The sequence below is a fragment of the Paramormyrops kingsleyae genome, chromosome 2, assembly GCF_048594095.1.
Source record: "Paramormyrops kingsleyae isolate MSU_618 chromosome 2, PKINGS_0.4, whole genome shotgun sequence".
Lineage (NCBI taxonomy): Eukaryota > Metazoa > Chordata > Actinopteri > Osteoglossiformes > Mormyridae > Paramormyrops > Paramormyrops kingsleyae.
The window spans coordinates 13,071,175-13,084,370 of NC_132798.1; the positions used below are offsets into that span (position 1 = coordinate 13,071,175).

The window sequence follows — 13,196 nt, forward strand, 5'->3', positions numbered from 1 at the left end:
ATCTTGCTGTAAGGTTTGATTGTGGGTTAGATCAACTTTTTTCGCAAGATACTAGCAGGGCGAACCATGATGAGTTTACTCTATCAAGGTGCTAAAGTCATTATAATCTGTCATTCAGAAGCGAGGTCTCAATATTTACACTGAGACAAAACCTAGAAAATATGTACTAGGAATCTACAGGAATAAGGATAAATACAATGGACAGAGATGACCTCAAATCTCAAATCTGGACAATGGGCGTTTCGTACCTGATCCTCGCGTTCGAATCCAGGAGCTTTGGGATAGCTGGACGTTGGCTACGACACGCTGGACGCATACTTACAAGGAATTTCACCGTGTTCAAGTGAATATGAATACTGATATGATACCAAAGCCATCTTGTAACACAAACTCCACTCTTTTCAACTTCTTTCTGGATCTGATCTCGCTTATAAGCACTCAGCCCGTTTTAAGATTTCCCAGTAAAAGACTACAATACCCAGCATTCCTCTCACTTTCCCTCGGGCACTATTTCCTGTAGGTAAATGTACCCTTTGCTGACTAGTAAAGCTGTTTATCATGCATTTTTTATAAATGTGTCTTTCAAAAGTCTCTCATTCACACTCTCACAGTTTTTAACTGTAGGGTTAGCAAAGCATTAACGTTATTTTGAGATTTATTGTACATTTTCAGACATTTTCTCTCTGCTGCGGTCAGGGAAACTCTAGCTCAGCCTGACGGCCACTAGCACCAATAGACTTAGGTCAGGTTTCTCCCCTCTGAATACTAAATGAAGACTCCTAACAGCTAACAGGCCACATGCTCTTCATACTATCAACACCCTGTTATGGGTGTTCCTCATGTCTGCCTTATACCGGCTCATGTAAATACAGATATTTATAATATTGGCTTTAAACTTTAAAATAATAAAAATAACAATAAAACAATTTTTTATATTATTTTTCATTTTATTAGGTCTTTTTGTGCACAATCCAGAAAGCGGATGGAAAAGGCATTTAACTATACGTATGTACAATGTCAAGGCACGGAATGCAACAAAATTTTAAAACTCGAAACAATGTCCGTGTTGTTGGCCGCACTTGCATGTCACTGCAACTCAGTTCAAATGTTTAAATCAGTGTTTCCCAACCCGGTTCTCGGGGACCCGCAGATGGTCCATGTTTTTGCTCCCTCCCAGCTCCCTGCCAGACAGTCCACGTTTCTGCTCTCTCCCAGTAGACCAGGAGCTGAGCAAAAACATGGACTGTCTGTGGGTCCATGCGGACCAGATTGGGAAACACTGGTTTAAATGTTCCGCAGTGAAGAGTAATTTATATTCCGCTGAGTTGCTATGGCCACTCTCAAACACAACATAAATGATGCTCGTGCTGAAAACAGAACATAAGCATCTTTTGTACGTGTGAATCTGTCAATGACAACTGCGATACTGACAGATGTTTCAGCTGCTTGTGCGAGACAGCAGGACGTGTGATGTTGATGTGACAATGGACCGCTCCCACATCACATGCCGGCTGAAAATATAATGTTAATAAATTATCCGCTTTTCTTAAAAAATATTACTACTGATACATGCCTCAACTTAGCCATTAATTGAACCACCCTATCCTCCTCTGTCCCTCCTAGTTACAATGTAACGTTTATGTGAATGGTAGTACCGGCGCTCAGTCTACTGAAGAGACTAGCAACTGATATTTTGGTTTTTTTAATAATCATTTGCACACTGTCCAAATTATGTAAAATGTAACAGTATAAAATCAGCCTATCACTTGTGACTTTGGGAAATATGGCTACAAATTTAAAAGCGTCACTAACGTTAGTAGCAAGCTGATTATTTTGTGCACAAAATTTATTATTAGCCAATAATTCTTTGAAGTCCCGTGTTTATGCTCAAATAATTACTAAACAAGAAGCCTTGAAGGAGAACTGCTGAAATGTAGCTTGACGGTCTTGGTGATCATGTGGTGAAGAATTTATGTACTATATGTATGTGAAACTGCAGTCAAAGTACACTTGAGAGCCAATGAAAGGCAGAGTCAGACTCCCTCTGTGTGTGAGCATACATGGCCAGCAAACCTGATTCTGAATCTGAAATGGCCCATACTCAGGCACTCATTGACATGGCCAGCAGCTTCTGGGCTATTTGAGTCATCACAGACCCCCTACTATTGTCTTCAATGATTGTCAAAGACAATAGGCAGTGGGGGGGGGGCATGGAAAAATTTGCCACCCTAGGGGCGGAGGGGGGTCCCCATGTCTGGGCCTCCTTGTACCTATCTGGCCCTAGGCAGCTGCCTAGTTTAGAAGAGGCCCCAGGGCTTTAGCATGGGAAAGCCTGTGCATCAAAGCGCACCTACCTACTCTACTCTAAACACCACCACGTGAGCTTGTCTTCCTTATTCATTCCAAATGGTTAAATTAGGACTGGGCTGCATAATAATGTGCTTGAGCAGGCTGTTTGCATTCAGAATATCAGAAACTGCCACAATACCTCACCACCGCTACCTGCAAAACCCAAAAGAACCAATTACAATGGCCATGCAAAATTTAAAAGACATACGTGCATGGGCATATCGGAGGATTCTGTCTGAGGATAAGTAGGCCGTCACTTTCGTTTTGAAGACGTCTTCGGCACATTAGCTGCAATTCCAGACTTGTAAACAAAGATGTGGTAGGAGGTGGTTCAGCACACATTCCATTAGGGAAGAAAACCTGTCAGAAGAGGAACTTCAAGCACTTAACTTCCCTCACTTCTTCTCTTTTTCCTTGTCAGCCTTTCTTTGCTACCATTCAGATCTCATCCGTTATCTCTCTCTTGCTCGTTCGCTCACTCTGTCTCCGCAACAGTGGAGGAAGAAGGTGGTGAGTCATCACAAGAACAGGAAGATGGAGCGAAGCCTGGGGCTCTGTGCTCCCTCTCTACAGTCCCAAGCTGAACTCCACCTGACACTTAAGGAGAGCTATGGGCTGGCAGGGTGGGAAGAACCATGGGGAAGTCATTTCAGCTTCACCCCTATTTTTGTTTGTCCAACTTGGATATTTTACTCTAAGTGATCAGCCTAGCAGACAAATCGACATGTTATTGGACACAGAAATGTTTTATGTATGCTGCTACAGCATTATGCAACACTGCAACCCTAACCCTAACCCTAACCCTAACCCCAGTGCGGCAGGGCTTTTCTCACCCGATAAAATCAAAGGAATACAAATCCGTTATAATAATAATAGGGTCATTCTGGCTCAAATCAACAAATATTTGGTGTCGTCCATGCTCAACCATAACAGAACTGAACCATTTTGAAGTAAAAAAAAACATAAGGGTTTTATTTTTATTTTAAGAGTTTTATTTGAAGCTCAATAAAACCCTTAAAACAAGAAACACTATTCTGTTTTTTTTTCTATATGTTGTAAAGGGAACCTAGAACTTTCAAATGACACAATAAAAGTGACAATATTATTAAGATGCAGGCATCTGAAAAACGAGATGGTTGTGAGATGGTTGAGCGTAGCCCATTTGTTGAGTTGAGTTAGAACGATCCAATGCCAGCAACAACATATTGCTCAAGGTCACATCAAGCAAGCACATTCCCAGAATCTACAGTTATAATCTTCAGCTCACAAATAAGTTCAAATGCCACACTGCTTTGTCTGTAATATCCTCCCCTTTTCAAACACTGCACTGCCAGCTGAATCCCACCTGCTCCGAAACGCTGCTCTTCCTGCCGTAATCACTACCCTACCTGCCACCCACAACTATTCCAGCATTGCTCATCACAGGAGTTCACACATCAACTACATCATCAGACACGCTCATCTACATGGACAGAAAAAAGGCAATAATCCAGACGTGAAGATTCACCATGAAAGGTTTTTTCTTTTTATCTCTATACTGTATCAAAAATTCCTAAAGCCTCCAAACCCTTATAATATTCTTAGTCTGCAAATCCATCTACTGTTCTACTGATCTGTTAAACAGCCGGAACTTGGCAGACACCCACATACACCTGAAACCAAAACCTGACACCCTTCCTTATTCTTTGACAGAAGAGAAATTTCTAAACCCAGCAACCAGCTATCTATGTGGGATTTTTGCCATTAGAGACCATATAACAGGAAACCAGTGGCCAAAGGCAGACTACAAGTTGCATGGGACAATAATCCATGACAGAATACATTCGGACGCATGTATTTGTACAGTATGCAGACATCGGAGTGCATAGGGGAAACCTCACCAAGACTGGGACAAACATACACTGAATTAGGCCCAAATTCAAACCAGCAACCCCAAAGGTGTTCGGCAACGATGCTGTCTGACTGAGCCGCCCTGCCAAGCCAATGCCATTTCTTTCAGTAGAAGAATGAGATGCTTTCACAAAAACAGCAATAACTAAAACCTGGGAGCCCCAGCGCAGGGTCATCCCTCACCCTCAGCTCCTACCTTCTCCCAAACGCAGACGGTACATGGTCGGCACACGAGCTCCCTCATCCTCCCAGCAGCCTGGAGTGATCACTTGTTCCCAGGACGGAATGGGGCAGCCGAGGCACAGGGCTCCTGCTAAAGCTCGTAACCCGACGCCTCTGTTCACGTGAACCCCGCAACCACCATCCAAGCACTTTGATCAAATTACAGCTTGATGGCCTCTGCCCGCCCTGCCGTCCACAATACACCGGGGTCCCCAGGTAAATAAACAGCCAGTCAAACAAAATAGCGAGTGGTTCCTTAGAACTGACGACAACCTCATATTTATCGTTCCACATCTCAAGAGCAAAGTAAGGGCGCAATTTTTAAACTAACCGGGGGTCCAGGAGGAACGGCTTAGAAAGGCGCTCAAACTAAATCATAGCACTACATATGAATATTCTTTATTGTCATTAGTATTTATACATGACGGCACAACAAGATTGGGATAGCAACTTCCCCAGCGGTTCACACGAAACAAGACAGGACAGAACATGTAACATTAAGAATATGTGCAAAACACTAGTCAATAAAAATGCGCAAAAAAACAGAATCAACAGTGTATAAACTGGAAGCTATGAAATTGTCATGCACATGTCTTGGTCTTCTACACAGTATCAGCAAGCCAGTATTATTCACAGAGAATCCGTTTGAGGGACGTAAGAGTGACCTTGTTCTCGGCATGAGTGACACCTAAACAACCAGGCTGTGACACGGTTGCCTTTCTTCAGCAAAAGTGTGTTTATTTCATGACTGCTGTTAAGGTTGAGCTCATAACTTTCCCAACTACCTTGCTCTGAAACCCGAGTTTTTTCAGGGGCGTCACATGACGGCCCAAAACTGACGATTCAGTTTGCCATGACTCATCCCCTTACATTTCATCTCATAAAAAAAACACAAAGTAAATTGGGGGGGGGGGGCTGGGTGGAAGCTTTGTTTAATGCATTTTGCTGTACCCTCCAGGGACCTCTCATCTCCTCTAGAAGACAGGCTGCTTCTGAAACCTCCACCCTCCAAACAAAGTGCTGTTGATGTCCATTACAGTGCAAGTGACAGGTACAGGTGGAGGCTGGCCTCCTACCCTTAGCGACGCCTCTGACGGCCGAATCGAACTATGAAGTGGGAGGTTTACTGGGGTCCAGCAGGCCTCAGGGGAAGGACCAATGCTGTACCTACACACACACACACACAGACACAATAAAGAGAATCTCATTGACCATATAGCTACCTGCCCATTTTTCTCAAAGTAGTGTCTGACTGGAGTTGAGGTACATCATAAGAATGATGAAATTGAAAGTTTCTAAGTAAGTACTTTTCTGTGGCTTTGGAAATTTAATGAAAATTGTCCATTGGATAACTTTATACTTTGTTTTGATTCCCAATACTGTTTGAGCATGTGAAATCACACTTGCAAACTTAATACTAAATTTTGTTAGAAGACTGTTAAAGTAATATATGTATGCATGCGTACATATGGACTCAGACACACTGTGATTGCTATCTTGCATTTTACCTGACCCAGATTTAGCCTGACCCCTGTGGAAGTTAAATACTATCAATGAAAAAATACGTTTGAATTAACTTATGAAACTGGATATTGTTTTCTACTTAAATTTGTAGAGAGACAGCACTTCTTCTGCCATACTGACAAAAATTTCTGAGCAAGCATCATTCTTCATCTCTGGTTGCAGCTCCAGTGACTTTGTGGGGTAGTGTAGTGACCATCAGTTGCATACTTCGGTCTTTCGCAGTATGTAGTATGTAATCAGAGTGCCAATGGCCTACCGTCTCATCCATATTGAGAATCCAGACATACTCCTCATCTCTCAACCTGTATCTCACCTACTACCCAGCAAGCAAGTATTCAATTTCGAACGCACACTGTAACATACAATGAGGAAGCCTGACATTGGCTCATGTCAACAACAACAGAAAATGGACTGAGTTTTGGAAATTTACTATTTAATTTTAATGAAAGAATGAAACACCTGTGACAGCACAGAAAAGCTACCCACAACCCAACCATGTTCACAGAACATCAACATCAACAACAACACCTGATCCATTTAAAGCTCAAGAAAAGCACAGAGAGCCACCAACGCCTTTGACACATTGTTTGAGGGATCTGATTACGGTCCCCTTGAAGCTCAGAAAGCAGTGGCTTGCTTCCAGACGACAGGGAGCCTGGAGACACCGTTGCCTTGCCTTGTCTCTCCTTGCCTGCCATGTACGAGGATCCCGTTTCCCATCAGGTAGGGCCCATATGAAACAAGGCCAGGTGATGTGACACAAACACCCCAGTGTCCTCTCGGTCGAAGGGGCGGGGGAACGAACGTAAGACGATACAGGGGAAAGGATGTATGCGTGTGAGATAGCGTCTCGGGCCGGGATGGGTGAAGCACACGATATGGGGCTCAGGCAGCAATAAAGACAGTTATTTACAGTAAATACTGTGCTTTACAGAAGAAACAGGGTTACGGCAGGGACCAGACTGGAGCAAATATATGTGACAAGAAAACCTCCATTTTGAAAGAGACATCTGGGAGACAAGGGAAAAACTTAACATGCTCAGAGTGACCCTACACTGGATAAGCAGCTGGAAGATGGACAGATGTGTACATACAGTATCAGTCAAAAGTCTGAACTATTTTAGCTATATTATTCATGTTATAGTAAAAGGCCTCAAGGCAATGAAGTAATACAAATCAAATACTGCAATAACCAAGAGAAATGTCATCTCAAAATTTTCTTAAATTTTAGACTTTTAAATAATCCCCCTTTGTTTTGCAGACACTTGGCAGTCTTTCACCCAGCTTTCAGATGTAGTCACCTGGAATGCTTCTCCAACAGTCCGGAAAGTGTTTCCACATGGTCTGGGCACAAGCTGTCTACCTTGCACTTACTCTTCAATCCAACTTTTCCCAAACCAGCTCTGCGGGGTTTAGGTAGGGAGATAATGAGGACCAGGTCATCTGTTGCAGCACTCCACCTCTTTCTTTGTTCTCAAGATAATACAGTACTTACTACCAGGTGTGCTTCAGCCCCTCCCCATTCTGCTCTCCCCACCACCACTCCTTCCACGCCCGCCAGGATCTGTCACGCCGGCTAACGGCCTTATAAAAATTAGATGAACATTTTATGATCTTGTGGAAACGAGCTGCATTATTGAAGGCCGCCATCATTCAGGAAGGGGCGGGGTGGGGAATCCCCCTGGAGCCCTGAACGAGAAGCCTTTCCCTGGGGTGTCACACAGACCCTCAAAACAACCCATGCCTCTCCGTATGAGGTGGGTCAGTGGTGTCTATTTAACTGAAAGGTATCACTACAAAAGATAATGGCTCCCACTTCTTACATTAAGGTTAAACGGCTCCGTTACCCATGCATGCATCCATCCATCCATCCATCTTCCGACTAGTGATACGGGTCTGGGTCATGGTGAGAATGACGCTTATATCAGGAGACACCAGGGATAAGGCAGAGCACACCTCTGATGGGATACCAGCCCATTAAAATGCTGCACTCACACACAGTCACACACTAAGAACAATTTGGAGACAGCATGTTTTTGGACAGCAGGAAAAAAAAGCACATGGAGACTACAGGGGGAACACGGGAAGAACATGGTGAACTCCAGACACAGCAGGCAAAGGGCATCATATGGCTGTTAATGCTGCTGTAAGCTAGCAAAGAAACACCTTTAATTCCCTTAAAATGCACTACAGAAGTCATAATTGGCCGTATCAGCCATTAGCCTCGTTCCTTGTATCCACTAATAGTTACCACACTTATATCTCCAGTCTATTTAATTGTTTTGGAGTAACTAAAAATTCACACGAACTTCAACAATACCCTGCTCCAGCTTTTGAATGCACGGCAGCTCTCACGTTTAAAGTAAAGAAAAGCAGCATTAAAAAGCTGCATAGTTTACTTTGATGTCCAACAGAGCTGCTGCAGACACCCTGGGGCTTTGGAGAGACCCTCTGGACAAGGCCGGAGCGGGTCGCCACCACTGCCTGATGAATCCCAGATAAGCTTCAGCAGAGCTTCCTGTATGCTATCTGCTCCCTCACGCTGCTAGCCTCTTTATCGAACTACAAGCTCCCTTCGTTGAAAGAAAAAAGAAAAAAAAAGATAAAGAAAAACAAAACGACCATCTGGAAGACAAAGTGCTGGCCCATCGTCCCCTCTCCAGCCTGTCGGGGTTCTCGGTTCAATGGCTGCAGACCACTGAGGTTGAAAATGGCATGGGGTGCTGATAATAACGATGGACAGCAGTACGTCGGGGGTCGGCGTGTGGGGGTACATATACAGAACACAGATCCTGTGTTACTTGGCCATTCTGACAAAAACTACAGTCAGTCTCCAATAACCCTGGTGCTGTTCTTTTACCTTCTTAAGGTTGCAGACACATTTAATACACTGTATCTTACACATCTCCTGACATCCCATCATCTGCTCTGTACGTCTAGGGACTGACCCCAGGCTCACTGCGCCCTGTTTCCGTTAAGTGGTTAGGAAGATGGATGAGTGAATATCTTGCACCTGCATTGTATTTACGGGCATCTTTTTTTTGACGTTGGAACATCTTATGCCACTTTAGTGCAGATTCTAGCATTTTCCGGTAAAATCCCGTGTAGGGTAATTTCACTCCTCTGCTTCTCCCCTTGTGATCCCATTTCACTTTCTGATGCAGCTCTCAGCATTCGGTAAATGTTTCACTCAAACGGGTGAATCGTGTATGCAGCCGGTCCTCCTGGCGGCAGTGCGACAGATCCGCAAACGGACTGGCGCAGAGACGGCCCAGACGGACGCGGTTAGGAGTTCGCCAGGAGCCAATGGGGGTGAGTGCGGCGGCGCTCCAGGTGTCACGCTAATTACTTAATCCGATTTGTCAAAAGCGGGTTCGGGGAGGGCAGGTGAGCAGGCGTACTGGGGCAGGCCCATGGCTCAGCTGGAGGGTCGTTCTGGTACTGCTGCGGGGTGGTGCTGTCACGCACAGGCCCAGCTGGGTCCGCTGGCTGCCTTCCCAGATTGACCGGGGGTGGGCGGCAGAGGAGGGGGAGGGGTACTTGTGTAACGTTCTGGGACGTTGGCTTCAAATGCACGGGACTCATAGGGCTAGATTTCATCTCGCAATTTGTAACACGCTCAGTGCAGTTGGTGGGTGGGCCGCATATTGTATAACGTTCTGGCTTTAATAAGATGCTTCTTTGTCTGCCTTTGGGCAGGAGTGTCCATATTCCTGCTTGCCAAGCTATACTGAAAATGGCCCACGCGGTCTGCGATAAATACAGACCCGGGGCTTACATGGTGGGCCAGCGAAGGGAAAGCCCCCGTACTGCCCAAAAACCGAACGGTGACGATTCACTCCACAGCAGGCCCCAGAAGGCTCCAAACTCTCCCACCCCCACTGTTCTTCAGGGACTGTTACATAATTACACATTGATGGCAGCTGACATGTTCACCTGAATAACATACCCACCACTTTAAATACAATATGGAGACAAGATGTGGCTTCATTTAGATGATCCATCCATCGTTCTATTTTCCATACCACTTATTGTCTACATGGCGATGGCAATGGCTTTATTTGCTGATGATTTTTTTCTTCATGAAGTGGTAACAAAAGCGTGGCTGAATAGTGAACCGGTTATTTTCAGCTATTTTATTTTCTTGTCCGAAACAGGGACACGATGAACCTGGAGACTATCCCAGAAAGCACCGGGAACATGGCAGTGGACATCCTGAATGGCATACCTACAACCCTGAAGATGCAAGGTTAGAGCACTAACCAAAAGTCCCATTTTGACTAGAACAATACTACAAAGCAAAATTCATTCATTTAACAAATTTCCTCGACAGGGTACAACCAAAGGAGGATATAAATATTTATTCATACGGCCTTTGTTAACACAAAATAATTCCCTGCAAAGAAAACCCCCCACGCTGTAGTTCAGCTTCCCAGGTATGTCCCGTTCCGGATAAATGAGTGGCTGAAATCGTGAGGAAGACTCCTGAGCTTCTGGCAAACGTTGTGCTGATTCACAGCCGTGAACAAAACTTGGTTCCAAGTCACACGCTCCTGCCTGCTAAGGGGTTTGCAGTCCAATCCAGGGGCCTGCAGCACCCGTGAGACAATTTCATCTTAGCATTCATGAGTGTAGATGAATGTAAATGTAATACGGTTCTGCAAGAGCTTGCACATGAGTTGGCACCGATGTATTAATCGCTTGTCTACTGCTGCGAGGATTTTCCATGAGAGTCGTCCGAGATTGGGCAAAGGCAGCTAATGGATTACAGCGGGGGGCATCTTCTGTGAACTTCGAGAACTGAGAGACTGTGAACAGACAGGACCTTCACCCATAGAAAGGAGCAAGGCTGAAATGGGCCAAAGCTGGAGATCTGTGAGATCATTGGCCGCACCCATACGCCCAATAATATGTAAATACTACAGAGGGGAGGATGAGGAGGCCAGCTGTCAGCAGAGACGGGGATTTATCCCAGAGCACTAATGGAGACAGCAAAAGCCATGGAGGGGTCATTTTGGGGGGGGGGGGGGGCTAGTCTTCACAGGAAAAATTCCATGGATAGCAAAAGCAGGAAAACACAGCTAGTTTGTTTCTGAGGCAACTTGGTCACCCACTATAGTATGAGAGATACACAAAGAAGTGGCCATTATGAATTGTACAGCCAGTGGGGGGAGTGTCTTACTTCAGGAGCTTATATATGGCCTGCATATATAATAATACAGTGGTACCTCGGTTCTCGAACTCACTAGAACTCAAACTCGAAAGTCGAACAAACCAGTTTGACTTAGAACTCGATCTGAATATCAGAAGTTGAACCGTGAACGCTGACCTAATATAAATTGTACGCGCCAGGAAATGAGTCATACTACAATGCAATTCTTACTTGAATGCCTTCTTCACAGACTGGACGATTAACCAAATAAAGCAGCGCAACATTACAGTAACTAACAATAAATAGATTACAAACCAGAACTGCCTGGGATACAAACGTCATGCGTGTAACTAAACTCTTCAGCCAATAAGGGCAAAGGTGTGTCATCACGGAGGCGGTTCCAGTTTGTGCAGCCGGGTAGAGGTCCACGCGGACCTTAATGCATTGCGTCAGGATCAGAATGCGTTGCTTTAAGCCAACGCTGTAAGCAAGTCGAACGCACCCAATGACCGGACTGGGGAAACAAACTGAAACGCGGATTTAATACAGAGGACTAATGACAACAACCAGAAACAGTTGATCACATGGGGATCCCACACTAGGTTAACGAGGGGGCGTGGCACACGGAAGGAGCGAACGATCGGGGCAGGACAGGGGTACTGTTGGGATAAGATCTTTATCGTTTTGGAAGCCATTAAGAAGAAAAATGCTCTTCATGTTTTATCCTCTTCATTTTGTGTTTAAATGCTAAAAAATAAATAAACAAATAAAAAAAACATATTTAGGTGTAATTTTGGGGGGCCGGGAACCAATTAATTGGTTTTCCATTATTTCTTATGGGAAAAATTTGATCAGAACTCGAACTTTTTAGGATTCGATGTGGAATGTGGATGTGGAGTCCGGAACGGATTAAGTTCGAGAACCAAGGTACCACTGTATGTTAGCGTCGGCCGTTAGCATTAGTAGCCCAACACATGAAGAGAAAGGGAGGGAGGATCTATGAAATTCAGGGTCTATCAGGACTACTAATGAGACTGGAGTGAGGTCATGGTAGTTCAGAGCACATTCTTGTTCTTCGCTTTGGAGAGGATGTGGGGGGAGGGACTGACTGAGGAGAAGGGCCACTTACTTCTCAAATTCTCCAGGAAGTAATTATTGATTGGTTATTGGTTAGCTTCACCAGCAGGGGGCATAGCTAAAATTCTGAGCCCTCGCACAAAATGTTAGATTTTGCCAACCGGGCGGCCAATAGTGCTAGGTCCCCTTGAATTTGGGTATCCATTCCCCTCCAGCACCCCTGTTCACCCCTACAACCCATCCCAACAACTGCTGGCCAGCTATGTAGAGTGGTAACCCAAGATTATCATATTAAACAGATTTTACAGTATTTCTGAGATGGCAGCATAGTGGCTCAGTGGACAGCACTGTCACCACATAGCTCCAGGGCTGGGTGTTTGAATCCCACCTCTGGTGTGTGTGTGTGTGTGTGTGTCTGTCTGTGCAGTTTGCTTGTTCTCCCCGTGTCATGCAGCTTTCTTCCAGATACCTGGGTTTCCTCCCACAGCCGAAAAACCTGCAGTTCAGCAACTTGCCATCTCTGAGTTACCTGCAGTGCATGAGAGAATGCATGTCCTGTGATAGGCTGTCATCCCACCCAGGGTGCTCCAAGCTGCAGGCCGCCCCTGCAGCCCTGGACCATGGTTGGTGGATAGAAGATGGATGGTGGGATGGTATTTTCCAGTACTTTAGGCGCATGCACACAAATGACTCTGCAATAACCACCAAAATAATGGCCTCAGGCACTTTCCATAACATGCCCGAGTGAGAAAACTCACCTCTCTACAGGCACATCAATTATAAATGAGAAACAAAGTATTCACGACAAATGTAAGTATCACAGCACTTCTACACTGCAGCTCTGTTTTAGGGACATGATGGGCAAGGCGGGGTGCAATCAGAGCTGATCCTGGGAGCAAAGACAGGGTGCTGAGCCACACAGAAACACAAGCACCTTTACGTGTGGCCAGGGCTCCTGCAAAGGAGTCAGTCTTCGTTATTA

The 13,196-nt window shown here is 45.0% G+C and overlaps 1 protein-coding gene across 21 annotated transcripts in view; it reads right to left on the minus strand.

Annotated features, from left to right (window-relative positions):
- Positions 1 to 13,196, minus strand: part of rimbp2b (RIMS binding protein 2b) — a 112,870-nt gene that overhangs the window by 78,658 nt on the left and 21,016 nt on the right. For 6 of the 21 annotated variants that reach the window (XR_011984992.1, XR_011984997.1, XM_072705863.1 and 3 more), the window contains exon 1: positions 2,558 to 2,772. The exons of 2 other annotated variants lie outside the window; for them this stretch is intronic. Coding sequence is in view for 16 of the 19 variants with exons in the window: in XM_072705863.1 (XP_072561964.1) it covers positions 2,558 to 2,569 (12 nt within the window). In the remaining 3 variants the exon portion in view is untranslated. Of the gene's footprint in view, positions 1 to 2,557; positions 2,773 to 13,196 lie in introns of those variants that run through there. 13 more of the 21 variants (XR_011984986.1, XM_072705844.1, XM_072705853.1 and 10 more) reach the window with 7 other exon arrangements.